Source organism: Tamandua tetradactyla, chromosome 5 (assembly GCF_023851605.1).
Source record: "Tamandua tetradactyla isolate mTamTet1 chromosome 5, mTamTet1.pri, whole genome shotgun sequence".
Lineage (NCBI taxonomy): Eukaryota > Metazoa > Chordata > Mammalia > Pilosa > Myrmecophagidae > Tamandua > Tamandua tetradactyla.
This window is the reverse complement of record NC_135331.1, coordinates 170246406-170268195: the sequence shown is the minus strand read 5'-3', so window position 1 is coordinate 170268195 and position 21790 is coordinate 170246406. Positions and strand designations below refer to the sequence as shown.

The window sequence follows — 21790 nt, the reverse complement described above, 5'->3', positions numbered from 1 at the left end:
AAACATAGTCAGCTGATCTTTGACAAAGGCAGTTCAATGGAAAAAGGATAGTCTTTCCAACGAATGATGGTGGAAAGCTGGACATCCATATGTAAAAAACAAAGCATATGAATCTAGACACAGATCTTATATCTTTCAGAAAAACTAAAAAATGGATCATAGACCTAAATGTAAAATGCAAAACTATAGAACTTCTAGAAAATAGCAGAGGAGAAAATCTAGGGGACCTTGCATTTTGGCAATAAATTTTTAGATCCAATACCAAAAGCACTATCCATGGAAGGAAAAATTGGTGTTAGACTTCGTTAACTTTAAAAACTTCTGTGTCAGATACTGTTAAGAGAATGAAAACACAATCCACAGACTGAGATAAGGTATTTGTAAAACACATATGTAATAAAAGATTTGTATCCAAAATATACAAAGAACTTTAAGAACGCAGTAAGAAAATAACCCTATTTAAAAATTGGCCAAAGATCTGAAAAGATCAACAAAGAAGATACACAGTTGGCAAATAAGCATATGAAAAGATGCTCAACAGCATATGTGTTGAGGGAATTGCAAATTAAAACCATGAGATACCACTATACACCTGTTAGAATGGCTAAAAAAAAATTAAAATTAGAGAATGCTAATGAAAAAGGTAGAGCATCAGGAACTCTTATTTATTGCTGGTGAGGATGCAAAATGGTACACAGTCACTTTGAAAGATAATTTGACAAGGGTGTTTCAAAGCTTAATAGTTTTACCATCAATCTAACAATCACACTCCTAGATATTCACCCAAATGTGTTGAAAACTTATGTCCACATAAAAATCTGTATACAAATGGTTATGGCAACTTTGTTCATAATTGCCAAAGAAAAAACCATCAAAACTTAACAGAGAAGTGATAATACATCTGAACAGTGAAATGTTATTCAGGGATAAAATAAAATGAGCTAACAAGCCATTTAAAAACGTGGACAAACCTTAAGTGCAAATTGCTTAGTGAAAGAAGCAGTCTGAAAAGACTGCATGTTACATGATTCCAACTATATGACATTCTGGAAACTTAAAACTACAAAGACAGTAGGAAGGTCAGTTGTTGCCAGAGGAGGGGAAAGATAAATAGGTAGAGTCCAGGGAGGTTTTAGGATAATAAAACTATTGTTTGTATGCTTGTATGATGTTGTAAAGGTAAAATACATGACGTTATGCATTAAGTTAAAGACAATGATATTCTCATCAGAATGGCCATTATCAATAAAACAGAAAATGACAAGTGCTGGAGAGGATGTGGAGAAAGGGGCACACTTATCCATTGTTGGTGGGGATGTAAAATGGTACAACAGCTGTGGAAGGCAGTTTGGCAGTTCCTCAAGCAGCCAAGTATAGATTTGCCATATGATCCGGCAATACCATTGCTAGATATCTGTTCAGAGGATATGAGGGCAAGGACCCAAACGGACATTTGTATACCAGTGTTTATAGCAGCATTGTTTACAATTGCCAGGAGATGGAATCAGCCCAAATGTCCATCAACAAACAATTGGGTAAACAAGCTGTAGTATATACACACAATGGAATATTACATAGCTGTAAAACAGAATCAAGTCATGAAGCATGTAACAGCATGGATGGACCTTGAGGACGTTATGCTGAGTGAGATTAGCCAGAAACAAAAGAACAAATACTATTTGGTCTCACATGTGAACTAACATTAATGAATGAACTTGGAGAATTCCAGTTAAGAATAGAGGCCATCAGGAGCTAGAAATAGGGTAGATATTGGGTGATTGAAGCTGAAGGGATACAGATTGTGCAACAGGACTGATTGTAAAAATTCAGAAATGTATTCAATTACCCTATTTCCAAATAGAGTGAGTTTTTGTTTCTTCTACACATGGAACAAAATACCCCCACCTGTACCTTAAAAAAAAAAAAACACTGAGGTTCAAGGAATAAAATGACATATTCTAGGTTAAATAGTTTAACTAGTTAAAAGAGTCGTAGGGGGTTGTTCTGTTTATTGTATGTTTAGCAGCATCTCTGGCCTCTGTTCACTGAGTTCTTGTAGCACACCTGACCCCAGCGTGTGACAATCAAAAATGTTTCCATACATTGCCTAATGTCCTCTCTGGGGGATATCCCCTCAACCAATGCTTTAGGGCCACACTTTTGAATAAGTTTAGCATCTCCTCATTAATTTAGTCCATTTTGCCTAAAATATGCTAATGATATCTCCTATATTCTGTCTTGGATGAAAAAACAGATCTTTATCTGATTCATTTGCTTCAACTACTTTTTTATTTCTTTCTTCTTTCTAAGTGCCAGACTTAAAAGTAAGTGATTTACATGTGATACTTCAAGTTACAACTCCATGATATGTTGGCTAGGGATTCATAAATAAATGTTAAAATAAAAAAAGCAGACAGTGATTTACAGATCCTTCTGTATGTATATTTCACAATTAATATAAAATACATTCTTGACATATTAATCAGAAAGAAATGTGTGTTACATTACATTTTGCTGTTTTTGTGTTACTGCCATTTAAAGTGGAGTGTTGGTCCTTAATTTCCTTGTAAATATACTCTAAATTTCTATCAAAACCCTCTACTTTTACTCTCTGCCAGCTACCCTATGAAGATTTGTTTCATTGCTGTAATTTCAGCTTATACAATTACCACAACCATATAATATATGCTTGTACAATTACCACGAAGAAAAGTCTCTTATGTGGACATTTTAAGACCTCACAGTACTTTGATATTTCTATTTTATTTTTTTGTATGGCGGAGATCACATTTGATATTTCTATTTTGAGTGGGTTCAAAAAATACTGTATTAGTGTTCTATTTAAAGGGACGTAAAAATGCAAAGGTGTTTTTATGGCCTAATGTTTACAGTTTCTCAAATTTACTCGTAATTTCTTTTTTGTGGGGGAGGGGATCGGGGATGTGTGCATGGTCTGGGAATTGAACCTGGGTCTCCCACATGGAAGGTGAGCATTCTACCACTGAGCCACCTATGCACCTCATAATTTATTTCTGATAGAAATCCAATACTTTGTTTCAATGAATGTGTTGTCTCTAAAAGTGTATTGAAAATGAGTTGTGCTTACTAGAGTCTCCAAAGAAAAACATGAGTACAGATAGGTTAAGAATGATACTTTTAGGGTGCACAGTGGTTCAGTGGTAGAATGCTGGCCTTCCATGCGGGAAACCTGGGTTCGATTCCTGTACCATGCACCCCCCTCCCCCCCCCCAAAAAAACAGAAAAGAAATGAAACTTCTAATTTTTAAGAGCTTTATTGAGATAGAATTCACATACCATAAAATTCACCTGTTTGAAGTATACAATCCAGTAGTTTCTATTGTATTCACTGTTGTCCAACCATCATACAATCAATTTTAGAACATTTTCACCACTCTAAAGAAACCAGTACCCAGTAGCAGTCACTTCTGATTCCCTCCCAACCCTCTCAGCCCTAGCAGCCAGTAGTCTATTTCTGTCTCTATAGATTTGCTAATTCTGGATATTTTATATAAAGGTAATCATACAGTATATGCTTTTTTGCGACAGTCTTGTTTCACTTAGCATAATGCTTTCAAGGCTCATTCATGTTGTAGCATATATCAGTAGTGCATTCCATTTGTATTTTGGACTATTCCATTTTATGGATATGACACATTTTATTTATCCATCAGTTCAGTATTTTGGTGGTTTCCACCTTTTGGCTATTATGAATAATTCTGTTATGAACATTCATGTACGAGCTTTTGTGTGGACATATACTTTCGTTCTGGGGCCTATACCTAAGAGTGAAATAGGTAGGTCATATGGTAACTTTATGTTGAACCTTTTGAGGACTATTTTCCACAGTGACTGCACCATCTTACATTCCTACCAACTGTGTAGAGGATTCTAGTTTCTCCACAACACTCATTATTATGTGACTCTTTGTTTCTAGCATTCCTGGTGGGTGTGAATGGCATGTCATTGTAGTTTTGATTTACATTTCACTGAAAGCTAATGATGTTAGGCATCTGTTCATGTGTTTATTGGCCATTTGTATGTCTTTGGAAAACTGTCTATTCAGATTCTTTGCCCATTTTTAAATTGGTTTATTTTTCTTTTTATTATTGAGTTGTAAGAGTTCTGTATGTATTCTAGAGACAAGTCCCTCATCACTTTTGTGATTTGCAAATATTTTCTCCATTCTGTGGTAGGTAAGGATTTCTTATAGGTAGGTAAAATATTAGGATCTCTAGTGTTTAGCCACCATAAAGTATAGCTGAACAATTTACTAGACTTGCATATATTTAATTATCCATAATGTTTTAATTCTTTATCTTTGAAAGAAAATCTAGGCATTTATATTTAAATTTGACCAAGCAGTAAGTTTATTTTTATTCTGTTAATATCATCGCTTTGAATTATCTGAGGTAAAATTTCAAATTACAGTCAGAATATCAACTTTACCTTGCAACCTTTGGTTACTTAGCTTTCAGTTGAAATACCACAAAAATTAATGTGTTAACATTTTGGCTAAAAGATCTAAAACTAACTGGTTTACAAGCCAGGATTTTATTTTTAGGTAAGACTAATAAACACTAGTTATTTTATGACAGTCTGAAAGATACATATTTTCTTGGAAAATTTGACTGCGAACCTCTGTTGGCAGTTTAATTTTTAAAGACTAGGCTTTTTAGAGAAGTATGTTGATATACCATGGTGTGTGAGCCTTGCCAAACTGAGTTTCACAGTTATTATTAAAGTCAAGGGAGTTACTGATTTCCTTTCTGTAATAATAATTGCGAATTAAATATTATGAACTTTGAATGTGTTATTTTTGTCATTTGGATTCTTGACATATTAATCAGAAAGAAATGTGTGTGTGACAGTACATTTTGCTGTTTTTGTGTTACTGCCATTCAAGGTGGAGTGTTGGTCCTTAATTCTCTTGTAAAGGGCAACATGGGAGAAGGACATTATAAATATTTTCATTGTTAGCACTTGAGAAGAAGTTTTATATAAGGAGAAATAAAATAAAAAGCAGTCAAATTTTCTGTTATACTCAGTTGAAAGCCCTGTTAGGAGTTACCAAGTATGAAGAAGTCACGCTTATCCAACATTTATCAGATAGCTGCCATGTTCAAGGCTCTGCTAGGCATTGGGAATAGGAATAATAATAAGAAATAATGTATGTATGTATTCAAGGAACTCACATAGCCTAGGCAAGACCGAAGCAGTGGAGTTGCATCTTACATGGGTATTAAGTTGTGAAGTCCAAGTTTGTATTGAAAACCCTAATAGTTAGAATTTCCCTTCAAAAAGCAATTAAATTGACTGAAGTCTACCTTTCTATCTCTTAGTAACTCCAACAGCTTAGTTTTTTCTTGGATGTAGAAACTGATTACTGTTTTCTCAATTGTGTTCTAATGAAATCGTTGGGAACTGAGGAGCTTTGTTTTATGAAAATTATAAATTATACCTTGTGAGTAGTAGAATTATACTCAGTCACCTCTCTTTGGGAGAAGCTTCCACTGTTAAAGGAACTGAGACCAGTTAAGGAACAGCAGATACATATTCCCCACCTCATATGCTAGGCCATAATTTTTTTTTTTTTTTCTGCATGGACAGGCACCGGGAATCGAACCCGGGTCTCTGGCATGGCAGGAGAGAGCTCTGCCTGCTAAGCCACCGTGGCCCGCCCTAGACCATAAATTTATTGACTGAACATGCAGGCACCATTTAGTTGTATTGTCATTCATTTGGTCTCTTTGTCTTTTCCCATCTCCCTCTCTCCTCAGTAAGTAAAGTGCACGTATGATGTGCTATCCCACTGTATATGAACAGATATACATAGTATCGTGTGGAAGTGCCAGAGATTTTATACATGTGTTCTGAGGACAGCTGAGAAAACAAGTTTTAGATTTACATTTGTAGGTTAAGGAAGTTATGTGTGTATATTTGAATTGGCAAGGGAGCTGGTCTTTGAAGAATGAGATGCAGTTACCATGTTTTCTATCTAAACACTCTGTCATGTTTATTTTCTACAAAAATACTCGTTTTATCAACCTTTGTCCTTTTCCCTCAGTGATGATTTTTTTTTGAGGTATAAAATTTGTTAATGAATCAAGAAAATGTATTGGGCACTTCTGAGCCACCACTGAGGCAAAGAATTGTCCCCAGAGTTACTTTAACTGGTTATGCTTCCTTAAATTTGCCCCCATATTGTAGAGTAACACAGATTGTACAGGTAAAACAGTGTAAAAATGGGAAAATTGAGCTTCTCCATGACTGTTGGGCTATGAGCCAACGTATAATGTGTGCTTTTGGCCACTTACACATTCCTATATACTTTTACGTCTGCTGTCTTATTTTTTTTTCTCTTGTGTCTTTTTTGTTCCTATTTCTCCACTGCTGCCTTCTTTTGTGTTATATATTTTCTTGTTTACTATTTTAATTCCTTTATTTCTTGTACTTTTTTTTTTTATATATTTTTAAGTTGTCTTCTTTGTGGTTGTCCAGGGGATTACAGTCAGTACCTTAATTTAAAGCTGTTTAGTTTGGATTAATCCCAACTGGATTTTTTTATTAATTAATTTTTAATTAGAGCAGCTGGAAGTTTAAAGAAAAGTCATGCACTAGTACAGAGTTCCCATATGTACCCTTTTCTCACACACAATTTTCCTATTAATTAACACACACACAGTTTTCCTATTAATTAACATTTTGCATTAGCACGGTACCTTTGTTACAATTGATAAAGCAATGTTATAATTATACTATTAACTTTAGACCATAATTTATTTACATGAGGGTTTACTCTTTGTGTTATACAGTTCTATGCTTTTTTATTTTTACTTTTACTGTGCATGCAACCTAAAACATCCCACTTTACCCATTTTCAATTTTAAACAATTCAGTGGTCTTAATTATATTCACAAAGTTGTGCCACTGTCACCAGTATCTATTACCAAGACTTTTCCATCACTGCAAACAAAACTCTGGTCAGTTAAGCATTAGCTCTCCAATCCTCACTACCACCCAGTCCCAGGTAACCTGTATTCTAGTATTTGATTTTATTGATTTACATATTCTGTCATTTAAGTGAGAACATACAATATTTGTCCTTTTGAGTCTGGCTTATTTCAGTCAACATGATGTCTTCAGGGTTCATTTATGTTGTAGCATGTATCAGAGCTTCATTCCTTTTTACAGCCAAATAATATTCCATTATATATATATACATATATATATCTTATTTTATTTATCCTTTCAACCACATAATATTCCATTGTGTGGATATACCACATTCTTTGTTTATTCTAAGTGCTGTTGGACACTTGGGCTGCTTCTACCTTTTGTGAATTGTGGATAATGCCTCTATGAACATCAGTGGTAAGTATCTGTTCATATTACCGCTTTCAAGTCTTTGGGGTATCATGCCTAGAAGTTAGATTGCCAGGACATTTAGTAATACTATATTTTCTAAAGAATCATCAAATCGTCTTCCACAGTGGTAGCACCATTATGCATTCCTAGCAACAATGTATGAAGCTTTCTATTTCTCCACATCCTTCCAACATTTGTTACTTTGTTTTTTTTTTTAGTAGTAACCATTCTAGTGGATGTCAAATGTTGTGGCATTATGGTTGGGTTGTTTTTTTTTTTGTTGTTTTTCTGTATGCTGTATGGTAGGCGTCACATTTCATCCTTTTTCTATGTGAGTAGCCCATTTTTGCAGCACCATTTGTTAAATTTTTGTTTTTTCTTTGTTTTCTTGTTTGTTTTTTGGGAAGTGCATTCATTATGGTTTTAATTTGCATTTCCCCTAATAGTTATTGATGTTGAGCATCTTTTCATGTACTTATTGGCCATTTGTTTACCTTCTTTGGAAAAATGTCTATCAAGTCTTGTCCATTTTTTGATTGGGTTGTTTGTTTTTTTTGTTATTGAGCTGTAGAAGTTCTTAATATATTCTGGATATCAAATCCTTATCAGATATATGGTTTCAAATATTTTCTCCCATTTTGTAGGTTGTCTTTTTATTTTCTTGATAAATTCCTTTGCACAAAAGGTTTTACTTTTGAGGAAATCCCATTTAATTATTTTTTCTTTTGTTGCTTATACTTTGGGTGTAAAGTCTTAAGAAACCATTGCCTAACTCAAGGTTCTGAGGATGTTTTCCTATCTTTTCTTGGTGTTTTATAGTTTTGGTTCTTGTATTTAGGTATTTGATCCATTTTGAGTTAAATTTTATATATGATCTGAGCTAGGGGTCCAGTGTCATTCTTTTGCATTTGGATATCCAGTGTTCCTAGCACCATTTATTTTATTTTTTGGTTTTGCCTTAAGATTTATTGCATACTCTGTAGGTAACTGCTATAAGACATCAGAAAGCAAAGCTTAGTAACACAATTACACCTTCAGTGAATGCAGAGATACCAATTGAGTAAAAACAGTTTTGTTGAAACACTTAGGAGGAACAGTAATTTGGGTGAGAGTAAGAACACCAGAGGGTTTGGGGTGGACATTTCTGCATAAGCAAAGGTTCAGTAGCATGAAAATACTGTCAGCCTGGAAATCTAATAACCTCAGCTTCCTTAGATGCTCAGGCATCTTCTTCCCTCTGCCCCCTCTATTTCCTATTTTTCCCATTTTGTGCTTAGCACCATTTATTATTTTTTCCCCCACTGCATGGACTTGGCGCCCTTGTCAAAAATGAATTGGCCATAGATGTGAGGATTTATATCTGAACTTTCAATACTATTCCATTGGCCTATATATCTGACCTTGTGCCAGAGCATGCTGTTTTGATTATTGCTTTGTAGTATGTTTTAAAACCAGGAAGTTTGAGTCTTTCACCTTCCTTCTTCTCTTTCAAGATGGTTTTGGCTGTTTGGGGCCTGTTGTAGTTTGTAAACTGCTGGAATGTAATATATACCAGAAATGGAACAGCTTTTAAAAAGGGGAAATTATTAAGTTACAAGTTTACAGTTTTAAGGCTGTGAAAATGTCCAAATTAAAGCAAGGCTATAGAAATGTCCAATCCAGGGCGTCCAGGAAAAGACACCGTGGTTCAAGAAGGCTGATGATGTTCAGGGTTTTCACTCTGAACTGGAAAGGCATGTGGCGAACATGGCAATGCCTGCTAGCTTTCTCTGCAGGTTTCTTGTTTCATGAAGCACCCCTGGGGTGTTTTCCTTCTTCATCTTCAGAGGCCTCTGGCTGCATGGGCTCTGTGGCTCTAAAGCCTTTTTTCAAGATGGTTCCTCTTTTAAAGGATTCCAGTAAACTAATCAAGACTCACCTGGAATGGGTGGAGTCACAGCTCTCTCTAATCAAAGGTTAATACCCACAATTGGGTGTGCCACATCTCCATAGAGTTAATCTAGTCAAGTTTCCAACCTACAGTGCTGTATCCATCTTTAAATTAAAACATGACTTTTTTTAGGGCACATAATCCTTTCAGACCAGAACAGGGGTCTTTATCCTTTTATATGAATTTGATGATTGACCTTTCCATTTCTGCAAAAAGTCTGTTGGAAATTTGATTGGGATTGCATTGAATTTGTAAATCGCTTTGGGTAGAATTGACATCTTAATATTATTTGGTCTTCTAATCCATGAATACAGAATGCCTTTCCATTTATTTGTCTTATTTAATTTTTTCAGCAATGTTTGTAGTTTTCCATATGTAAGTCCTTTACATTCTTGGTTAAAATTTATTCCTTAGATAATTGATTCTTTTAGTTGCTATTATAAGTGGAATTATTTTTCTTGATTTTCTCTTCAGTTATATATATATATATACAGTAACTTATATACTGTTACTGTATATAAGTATGTTATATATATATATACCTCAGCTACTAATATATAGAAACACCACTGAAATTTTCCGGTTGATAATGTAAACTTGTCACTTCACTGAATTTGTTTATTAGCTCCAGTAGCTTTATTGTGGCTCTTTCAGGATTTTCTATATGTAGGATCATGCCATCTAAAATACGGAAAGTTTTACTTCTTCCTTTCCAATTTGGATACCTTTTATTTTTATTATTGCCTAATTGATCTGGCTAAAACTTCCAGTATGATGTTGAAAAACAGTGGTGATAATGGGCATTGTCTTTTTTCTGACTTTAGGGGGAAAGCTTTCCGTTTCACCATTGAGTATGACATTAGCTGTGGAGTTTTCATGTATTCCCTTTATAATTTTAAGGATGTTTCCTTTTATTCCTAGTTTTCTGAGTTTTTTAATTGAGAATGGGTACTGGATTTTGTCAAATGTCTTTTTTGTGCCAATTGAGATGATCATGTGTTTTCTCCCCCTTCTTTCTGTTAATGTGGTGTATGACATTAATTGATTTTCTTATTTGAACCGTCCTTCTTTTCCTGAGAAACATGATTATGGTGTATAATTCTTTTAATGTGCTGTTGGATACTGTTTGCTAGTATTTTGCTGAGGGTTTTTATATTTATATTCATAAGGAATAATGGTCTATAATTTTCTTTTCTCATGATGCCTTTATCTGGCTTTGGTTTTCAGATGATGCTAGCTTTGTAGAATGAGTTATGACGTTTTCTCTATTTAGTTTTTTTAAAAGAGTTAGAGCAGAATTGGTGTTAATTCTTCTTTGAATTTTTGGTAAAATTCACCTGTGAGGCCATCTTTTCTCGGGCATTTCTTTTGTTGGGTATTTTTATTACTGATTCAATCTCTTTACTTTAAATTTTTCTGTTGAGATTTATTTCTTCTTGAGTTTATTATGTTTGTCTTGTTTGTAGCAATTTGTCCATTTGATTTAGGCTATCTAATATGTTGGCATAAAGTTTTCATAGTATCCTCTTACAAACTTTTTTACATCTGTGGGTTTGGTAGTAATATTCTCTTTTTATTTCTTATTTTTGTTATTTTCATCCCCTTCCTTTTTTCTTTTGTCAGTTTAGTTAAAGGTTTCTCAATTTTATTGATCTTTTCAAAGAGCCAACTTTTGATTTCATTGCTTTTCTTTAGTTTTTTTTTTCTTTTTCCTTTATCGCCACTCTAATCTTTGTTATTTTCTTCCTTCTGCTCACTTAGGGTTTAGTTTGCTCTTTTTATTTTCAGTCTACTTGGAGTTCATTGAGCTTTTAAGATGTAGAGACTGTTTTCTTAGCAAATCTGGAAAGTTATAGCCATTATTTCTTAGGTATTTTTTCTGCCTCTTTCTCCTCTCCTTTGAGGACTCCCATTGTGTGTTTGGTGGTATGCTTGATGGTTTCCCAAAGGTTTTTGAGTATCGTTCATTTTTCTTTATTCTTTTTTCTTTCCGTTCCTCAAACTGGATAATCTCAATTGACTTGTTTGCAAGTTTGTCAGTTTGTTCTGCTGCCAATTTAAATCTGCTTTTGAGCCCCTTTTGTGAATTTTCATTTCAGTTGTTACACTTTTCAAGTCCAAAATTTCCATTTGTTTCCTTTTTTATAATTTCTGTTTCTTGAGTGATGTTCTCTATTTGATGAAACATCATACTTATACTTTCCTTTCATTTTTTAGTTCTTTGAAATATTTACTATAACTGATTTAAAGTCTTTGGTATTCCTCAGTGATAATTTTTATTGACTAATATTTTTCTTGGATTTGGGCATACTTACCCTTTTCTTTTTACATCTCCTAGTTTTTTGTTGAAAACTGGACATTTTATATAATGCTACTTTTTAAATCATAAATCAGATTTTCCTCTAATCCCAGGGTTTATTTTTGTTCTTTGTTGTTATTGCTGTTCATTTCTTTAATGACTTTCCTGGACTGATTGTTTACAATCTCTTTTCTTTGAGGGGTCAGTTAATGATTATCAGATACTTTCTTTTAGTACCTTGAATCAATAAGTGTCTTCTCAGCTTTTGCTGATGGGCACTGTGTGTTTCTTGGGGCAAAGCTTCAAGGTCAGCCAGAGGTCAGAAGTTAAGGACTTCTCAGATCTTTCTTGTGCATACAAACAACACTGCACGTGTATATAGCCCGAATTCCCGGGAATATGTCAGAGCTTTTCAAAGCCCCCAGTGGACATTTCATTCTTTAGTTTTCTTTTATAGTTTTTATTTTGTCATCCTCTTCTTAGCTCCAACTGGTAAAACACCATCAGACAGCTTTGAAGTTAAACAATTGTTGCTGATTATTCTTGAAAAAGCAATTTTTCAAAAGAGGGATAGAGCTGCCCCACCCCCACCCCCACCCCCGCAGTAGTCTCCGAATCAAGTCAATTAAGACAAGCCCTGAGAATAGAACATTTCTTTGAACGCCGGATGGGTCAGATAGTTACAGTTGTCTGGGGGTGGGGTGCTTGGGGAGCTCCAAACCCATTCTGCTCCCTGCTGTGGCTGCTGGGCTGCTGGTTTCCACAGCTACTGTAGCTGCAAAGCTGTTGATTTTCATGGCTACAGTAGAGCTAGGAAAGGGAGAATCAGATTAGGGCAAGTTAAAATGCCACAGTACTCACACTGTTCTTACCAAGATTCAACTGTTGGTCTTGAAGAAACAGTCCTTGGATTGTTGCAAGTCTTTAGTTAATTTCCAGAGTCCTGAAAAAAATTAATTTTGACAGTTTTTACAAGAATTGTGTTGCTTTTATAGAGGAGTGGTTTTTCAGAGGTTCTTACTCTGCCCTTCTAGTAGTGCTTCTTCTTTGTCCTATATATATTCATATACATTCTGCTTCCAGTCTCTGATTCAACTTCTTAGAAGTACCTCCATTTCCCCTGGACCCTCTGGAACTCTGGAGGTTCCAGAGCTAACATTTTTACATTCTCAATTCTTCACTAACTGTTACCTTCTTTTTTGGCTTGGGAGCCTCAGGGACTTATTCTCCCACACCCTACATAAATGAAAGAATTTTTCCTACTGTAAATCTTCCCCCAGTGTCTCCACAATGTGATCATAAGGGAACTTTTTAAGAAGTGCAAATCCAAACAGGTCACTCCCAGCTTAAAACCCATCTGACTCTACACACACACCTTTTGCCTTTCCCTGCTGTGCACTCTTTGCTCCATCCTACCTTTTCCTGCTCCAGTACCATGCTATTTTCTTTTTTGTTTCATGTTTTGTATATACTGGAGCAGGAAGTTAAGGACTTCTCATTTTGCTTATGTAAATCCTACTCAAATTTTAAAATTTTAAATATCAGCTCAAATATCAATTCTTCTGGGAAGTCTTGGGTTTTCCCAAATCGGGGTTAGATATTTCTGGATGTAGCCATAGGTTTTTATATTCCCTTATTATAGCACTTATCAAGCCATACTGTACTTGTGTAATTACTCTTTTTTTTTTTTTTTTTTTTTTTTAACATGGGCAGGCACCGAAAATCGAACCCGGGTCCTCGGGCATGGCAGGCAAGCATTCTTGCCTGCTGAGCCACCGTGGCCCGCCCTAATTACTCATTTTTGTCTCCAAGTAAACAGTAAAGTCCATGAGGTCAGGAACTGCAATTATCAGCATCTGTGATCTGGCACCCAACATTGGGCCTCTACAAATTGTTTGATGGATAGAGGATATATGTCTACATTTATGATTGAAGGAGCCAACCACATTAAGGACTGGAGTTACAAAACTACATTAGACAAACATGAATAAAATAGGCTTTTAAAACATCTGGCATTTGAGGAATATACTTTCTGTTTAGTAATATGAAATTAATCGCTTAAAGCTGAAGCTTATGAATAAAATCCTATAATACTGCAGTTGAAAAAATAAAATGGCAAGCAGAAAAATTTTGAAACCCCAAAGCATTATTTACAAATAAAAGAAGATGAAGGGAAGGGAAAGTGTTCATCTATAAGTTATATGCATATGCCTTCTGTGAAGTTTGTGATTAAGCTTAGTTTTGTTTTTATGTTTTACATTTCTGGGTCATTTAGAAGTGTGAATATTCTTCCTGCCTTACTCGTATGCAAATATATAAAACTTAGAAAATACAGATAAAAAGAAGATAAAATCACCCATCACCTTACTATTTTATATTTAATCGAGTGTTTACACTGTTTTACAAAATCTTCTAGTCTTTTTCTCCTACTAGATTTATGTTTATTTTTACAAAACTGGCTTAATGTGTCATAAGCAGTTTTATAACCTATTTTTGCCTGATAGTACATATACCACGAACTTTTTTTTTCAGGCTAGGAAATATACTTCAATACTGTCTCTTGTTAACGTTGACAAACTTTTTCTATAAAGACTAGGTAGTAAATATTTTAAACTTTAAGGACTGTAGGGTCGTCTCAACCATTCAATTCTGCTTGTGGGAAGAGCAACCAACCATACGGCCATTTCAAATGGGTGTGATGCATTCGAATAAAACAGCAAGCTGGATTTGGCCTGAGGGACATAGGTCTAATCAATTATTTGGATATACCATAACTGACTTAATCCCCTATTTTTAGAAATTTGGATTTTCAGTTGTTTTTCGCTGTTAATAGTGACATCCTAGTATCTAAATCTTCATGTGCATTCTTAATTTTTGCCTTAGGATAAATTCAGAAAGTACAGTTTCTACGGCTTAGGGTACATTTTTAAGGTTTTTCTTTTATGGAGATGGGTGATTTAACATTTTCTTCCTACCCACTATGAAGTATTTTGTTTGGTTGATTTTGAGTTTCATTTGAGTTTGAGTTTCCCTGAAACAAATTGATGTTGCAGCTTCTAAACTAAGCAGTATCAGTCAAATCTGAAAGTTCTAACACTTAAAATTTTTTTGAAACCTCTGCATATAGGTTTATTCTTCAAGGACCATCCCTACTGGACTTGTTACCTGAGCTCAGTTTAATACAACAGTAAGAGAAGACAACAGGGAATTGGGATATTTTTTTCTTTTAGATCCACATGCTACCGAGTAGTAACTCATATTTTAGATTCTTTAAGAATCCCAAATCATTTAGTGGAGGGTTTTAAGATAGCATAATTTTCATTAATTTTATAAAAACATTCATTAAAGAATCCGTGTGGGAAATTCCTTGGAGTATATAATTCTAAAGCCTCTAGACTGAAGTTACAAGTTTCTCTTAACTGGATGTTCAAAGAACCAAGGTCCTTATTACCACTACCTGTCTCTGGACTTCTTTTATGAGAGAAGCCACTAGTTTTAATGTTTAAGCCATTTAATATGGAGCTTTTTCTCACAGCTGAACCTAATCCTATGTGATCTCAGTAAGCTGGTTTATCTCTGATGGACTTTACAGCTTGACAAATGTCTGTGGCTCCATACATTTGTGTGGTGTAGAGCTGATGGAGCGAAATAAATGGAAGTGGTCTGTGACTTGTCAAGATAAAGCAGTGCTATTACAGAACTACAAATTTTACAGTAATAAAAGATTAATGTTGCCCAAAAGAAATTGACCCTTGTATTCATATTGTACATATTTCTCTTTCCTTATTTAACTTTTAAGTTTCTTATTTTATCGTGTTTCTCAGCATTTTCTTTTCTATGATATGTTATTGTATTAGAACAATTATTGCTATATCAAGGATCCTTTGTATTGTAATTGTTCTTCAAGAATTTGTTTTTGAAGATGAACGATAAGTAAGTCATTGAGTTACTGAGCTCTAGCTCTAGAAGAAGAACCAGAGGGATGTATGTTTGTGTTGATGTAATTACTGTTGCTTTGTGTGGGACTTCAGGTCATTCAGAGTAGGAAAGTGCCATAAGCTGGGTATTCTCCCCAACCCTTACATTCATGTCCTTCTGTAACCCTAAGATCATTCCATTAGTTTGTATCAGAGTCTCTATGTTTTCATGGATTTTTTTTTCAGGTATTCAATGGCTTTTGCCTCATTTATTTTCCCTTAAGCAATTGTTGTTTTGCTGTGGGTTCATCCATTCATTCATTCAATAAATACTTATTGAATACATATGTGTTTTATTCTGAGGGCTAGGAAATTATGATCATCTAAACATTCTCAGTACCCAAAGAATTTGCAGTCAAGAGGAAAAGTTAAAGAAATAGGCAATTGTGATACAAAATAAGAACTGAAGAATTAAGAAAGCCAATATTAACTTTCAAAAAAATTGAACCAGCGTGATTAAATAGGAAATTTTGATTTTAGATTTGGTTGATCTGCTTTCAAATCCTCATTCATAGAAACTTAGGGAAAGTTCACCTTTATGACACTTGCCAGATTGTTTTGAAATAATATATGTAAAGCATTTAGCCTGGGACCCACTGGATAAATCATTTTCTGCCTCTTTCTTAAATAATATATCCCAAAGATTGTTGTAGTTCCAAAACCTTTAATAGAAAGATAATTGCTCTAGCCTCTACTTCACAGAGGATGTGAAAAGTAGATATGATTATTTTTTTAGAAGATATTTTGTGAGCACCTTGCCTGTAAAGAAACTACTAGTGGAAATCAAATTTTTTAATTGTTCCTTATAAAATCTTCTCTATCAAGATATATTGACTGTAAAATTAATATCTTAGAAACTTATAATATGGTTTATAAAATATGATACTATCTTGATATTCTCTTAATCCCCTGGCCTTAGATTTATTTTGTCAATTTAAATGGTAATCCTTCTCTGTCTCCCTACTTCTGCCCCCCACTGTATGGGTTAGCACTCCATTGGCTCTTAACCAAATTGTATTTTATGTTTAGAAGGGCAATGGCTTTAACCTTTTCATGAGATATTTAAAAACATTCAAGTAGATCATCAGTGAATTGATTAAAATTATTCTTAAGACTTACTCTTCATTACAATTTGAATTTTTTCTACTTGAAAAATCCAAAAATGGTACACTATTTAGGAAACATGTTATATTAAATGAAAAAAAAAATAGCCAAAGAATTTGCTTTTAAATGAAAACGATTTTTGGATTCATTTGAAATTGGTCTAACAGCAGCACAACTTGTAATTCTTCAAGTGTGATGCTTGATAGTTCAAATCAGAATACTACAATCCAGAATATACAAGTCTTATTCCATTTTGTGATCTTTGAATTTTGCTATGCTTTATGTAATAACTTCCAATTTTAATTATGAGTTCTATTATCGTTCTTCTTTAACAATAAGACAAGCTGCTATTCCTTTTAAGGAATGTAATAAACATAAGATATCAACAGAACATAAAACTATAATCTAAATATTTTATATAAATCATTCTAAATTATCAATAGGAAGTAGTCAAACAGTGTGAAATGAAGCTCCATGAATCTTATCTATTTATGAAATAGCTACCTTCCTACCAAAAGAAAAAGCCCAGAGCAACAGAGTGAGGAGAGAGATAAGGGATGGTGCAGAGGTATCTGGCTTGTATTGGCAGGAGCAGTAAAGTGATAGTGAGTGACAACATGAGAAAAAATGGAGGTGTTCTTCCATCACTACTGCTCTCCTCCCAGTTTGAATTAGACAAATGACATGTACCCAAGGGGAGCTAGGGACAGTGCTGAGGATAGGAACCAGTTCTGTACAGCCCTGCCAGATTCATGAGAGTAATGTTGCATCTGCTTTTTATTGCTGCTGTTGTTACTTATCTTGTCAAGGCCAAATTGCTGTTTCTGTGGTGGTTCTTAAGTAGGTTCTTACTTATTTGACTTTCTTTATCGTGGCGGTGCCAGATTGTCTGTTGGTAAGTCAGCACCTCTGTACCATGACTGATAGAATGACTTCCTGTAAGTGTATATGCTTGTTTTTTTCTCTCATTTGTCTCCCTGTGTCCCAGACCACCAACATGCAATTTGAATATCGAGAAGTCCACTATGGACAATTTATCTGTAAGGGTTTTATTTTGCTTTTCTAATAGTAATATTTTAATTTTTACTAGCACCACCCTCCCTTCCAACCCTTGCCCCATAGCAAAATTCCACACACTATCACTACTTTTAACCTCTTCTTTCTCTAGGAGCTATATCTGACTTAGAAAGTCTTTTGAAAACATTTCTGCAAAACAGACACTCATTAATTTACTTAGTAAACTTTCAGTGAATTTCTTTGAGTTACATAACACTGTGGTAAATGATATCAGAAAATAATTCAGTTAAATACAATTGAATGGGTTGTAAGAGTGAAATATTCAAATATATTTTCATCAGAACTGCTGTTGAAATCTAATACAATGCTTATGTTCACAAAATGCTTCTAAATGTTCTATTGTAAAATGTAGTAATGTAGGTAAATTTATAGGTATGTTCCCATTGGGACATTTATTTGGCTTGCATTCTGAGCTTTGTTATATTAGCATTTAAAAATGCTTCTCAAAACTAAATTTTTATAATGTGTTACGTTTTAGGTCAGAAGACATGTCTTCATCTACATGGCATCTTTCCATACCTCTATGTGCCATACGATGGTTATGGGCAGCAGCCAGAAAGCTATCTTTCTCAGATGGCATTCAGTATCGACAGAGCACTTAATGTGGCTTTAGGCAATCCATCTTCCACTGCTCAGCATGTGTTCAAAGTGTCATTAGTATCAGGAATGTAAGTATATAATAGCATCTTTTAAGATTTCTATTTATCTTTATTCCTATTGCTGTTATAATTTAAGAAAATATATTTGATTCAAATGTATACTTTGTTTTTTCTTTTGCTTCTAGTCTGGTAGAGCTGGAATGAGTTTCTTGTTATAACTTTTTTAAAGTAAATTTCTATTGTAGTGGTTAACAGTGATTTCTGTTTTAGCCTTTCTTGTTTCTCTGCTTCTTTGAACTGCAGAAATTCATTCGTTTTAGCAAATATTTTTTGAGTGCCTTCTCTGTGCCAGACATTGTTCTAGACACTTGAGGTAGATGGTGAACAAAACAAAAATCCCTACTGCATGAAGTGTATATTCTTGTAGTGGGAAATAGACAATAAACAATAGATCTAACATGTAATAAATTTATTTATTAAAAGATATTTTGTGCTATAGAAAAAAAGCATAGGATAAGGAGGATCATATTGTAGGATGGAGAAGTGGGCAGGTGGCACTTTTAGGTAGGGTAAGCATGGAAGGTCTCATTGGCAAGGCATAGGATATATGAGCAAAGACTTGAAGGAGATGATAGAGTAGGAACTGCATAGAGGCCAGGTGGCTGGAATGGGAGGAGTAAAAGAGGAGAGGAGGAAAAAATGAGGTTAGAAAGGTATGAGGAGATGGAGTTCATGTAGGCCAATTGTTTTTAAAGTATGTTCCCAGAATCAGCAACATCAATATTACCTGGTGTATTAGTTTCCTGGGGATGCCATAACAAATTATTGCAAACTGGGTGGCTTAACACAACAGAAATTTATTCTCTCCCAGTTCTGAAGGCAGGTGCCAGCTGGACCATGCTCCTTCTGGAGGCTCTAGGGAGGAATCTTTCCTTGCCTCTTTTAGCTTCTGGTGGTAGCCACCAAACCTTGCTGTTCCTTAGATTATAGACACATCACTCCAATTTTTGCCTCCACTGTCATGTTGCATTCTCCCTATGTGTCTTTCTGTGTCTTCACATGGTTGTCTTATAAGGACATCTTTCATTGGATTAGGAACTACTCTAATCAAATATCCCCTCATATTAACTTGTTCCATCCGCAAAGACCCTCTTTCAAATAAGCTTACATTCACAAGTACCTCCAGGTTAGGGTTTCAACATATCTTTTGGGGAACACAGTTAAACCCATAACACCTGCAATGAACACACTTCCCAGATCTCCAGCTGAAGGGAGCATAATTGATTAGTAACCCCTGCTTCTGCACTCTGAAATCCCGTCTTTCACCCCATATGTCCTAAAGCTTTCCCTGGGCTGCTCTTCACCAATGACTGACCATAACAGGGATATAAATGCAGGCCTATTCCTGGGAGACACGAAACTCCTCTGATGAGTAACTTTGGTTTGAGGACTCCACATGAGCTTTACTGAACTTTTATTAAATTTTCACTTCAGTATGACATTTCCACCTGATCTTTCTTCCATCCTTCCCTCCTTCACTTGGGATCAGACCTTTGTATAGCCTCCCAGCACTCTCTCCTGGCTCACTCTTCATTTTCTTTCACAGATATTTCCCTAATTAAAAAAGTTTTGCACATTTTGGCAACTTTTTCTTGAAGACTCAGACTAGCATACCTGGAAATGTGATAGAGATAAGAATTATTGGGTCCCATTCCAGGCCAACTGAATCAGAAACTCTGGAAGTGGGGCCCATCAATTTGTGTCTTAATAAACTTTTCTGATGATTCTTTTGCATTCTATAGTTTAAGAACCATTGCGTAGACTCTTATAAGGACTTTGGCTTTTACTCTGAACTATCTCATGATTTTGCTCTGACTTAAACCTGAAAGGATTACTCCAACTTCTGTGTTAAGAATAGCTTCTGGGGGACAAGAGTAGAAGAAGAAAGAACATTAGGAGTCTGTTTCATTAATTTGGGTGAAAATATGGTGGCTTGAACTAGAGGAGTAATTGGGAAGTAGTGAGAAGTGGCCAGGTTCTGGATTTATTCTGAGGATTTAGCCAAAAGACTTGCTGTTTTGACTGAATGAGGGGTATAAGTGAAAGAAAGGAATAAAAGATAGTTGCAAAGAGTCTATACTATTATAGGAGTGAAATTACCAACATGTGAGACAAAAGATGCAGGAAGAGCATGTTGGCAGGAAAGATCTGGAATTCATATTAGAAGATGTTGCGTTTGATATATCTATATGAAATTTGAGAGATCTTAATCTGTCTACTCCACCTATTCCTCGGTATCACCACAGTAGCCTTTTTTTCCTTGCATGGGCAAGCTCCAGGAGTCTAACCCCAGTCTCTGGCATGGCAGGTGAGAATTTTGCTACTGAGCCACCGTTGTACTGCCCCCAGTAGCCTTTTAATTGAACTCCTTCTTTTTTCTCACTCCAAAATAGCAAAAATGCCTCTCTTATAATGTAAATTGGGTCATTTTTAAATAATTTAAAAGTCCTGAGTGGCTTCAGATTTCATGTAGAATAAAACTTATATTTCTAAGCACAGCCCATGTGATCTGATCCCTGCCTGCATCTATTACTTTGTTAACTAAGTTTCTCTACCCAGAAACACTGGTCTTCTTTCAGTTTCTCTGATATGCCAAGCTCTTTCTCACCTAATTTCTTTGTACATGCAGTTTCCTTTTCTTGAGTGTTCTAACCTTCAATCCATTGAATCCTTCACCTCTGCAGTGAGGTTTTCCTTGACTACCCTATTTAAAATAGGTTATCTTTATTATTCTGTATCTCAGTCTATTCTTTGTTTCCTTTAACACTTAATTTCATTTGGAATTCTTTTAATTTTTAAAATATTTCTTCCACTATTGTATAAACTCCATGAGGAAAAAAAAGATGCTTATCTTGTTCATCATTTTATCTAGCACTTTATATGGTGCTGAGCACTTAGATTATGGTTCAGTAACAATTTGGTTGAATAAATGAATGAGGTAAAAGTCTATACCATCCTATCATAGGAGCAGTTATGCTAAATATAGCATCAGCTTTATCCTCTAATTTTTTTAATGCTTGAAAGGTTTCTAAGAGCTTTCCAATATGTGTTTTCATTTCAAAGCTGAATCTCCAAGCAGTCCGGTGAAATGAGTAGTCATCAAACCCAAATAAATGATGGGTATTTATTAAAGGAATTACCGTATTCTTGAGAGTATTTGAGTTACAGATCTGGATATATGGGGGTAAACTTCTCAGTCTAATTGATGGCTTATCTTTTTTTTTTAATTAGAGAAGTTGTAGGTTTACAGAAGAATCCTGCATAACATACGGTTTCCCATATATCACCCCCATTCTCTTTTTTCCCCTAATACTTTTCTTTTTTTTAACCTAGATCCCTTTTCCCTCACCATCCATTC

The 21790-nt window shown here is 34.9% G+C and overlaps 1 protein-coding gene across 8 annotated transcripts in view; it reads left to right on the top strand.

Annotated features, from left to right (window-relative positions):
• REV3L (REV3 like, DNA directed polymerase zeta catalytic subunit) overlaps positions 1 to 21790 on the top strand; it is a 227730-nt gene that overhangs the window by 57895 nt on the left and 148045 nt on the right. For all 8 annotated transcript variants that reach the window (XR_013176357.1, XM_077162672.1, XM_077162671.1 and 5 more), the window contains one exon: positions 18252 to 18441. Coding sequence is in view for 7 of the 8 variants with exons in the window: in XM_077162672.1 (XP_077018787.1) it covers positions 18252 to 18441 (190 nt within the window). In the remaining variant the exon portion in view is untranslated. The remainder of the gene's footprint in view (positions 1 to 18251; positions 18442 to 21790) is intronic.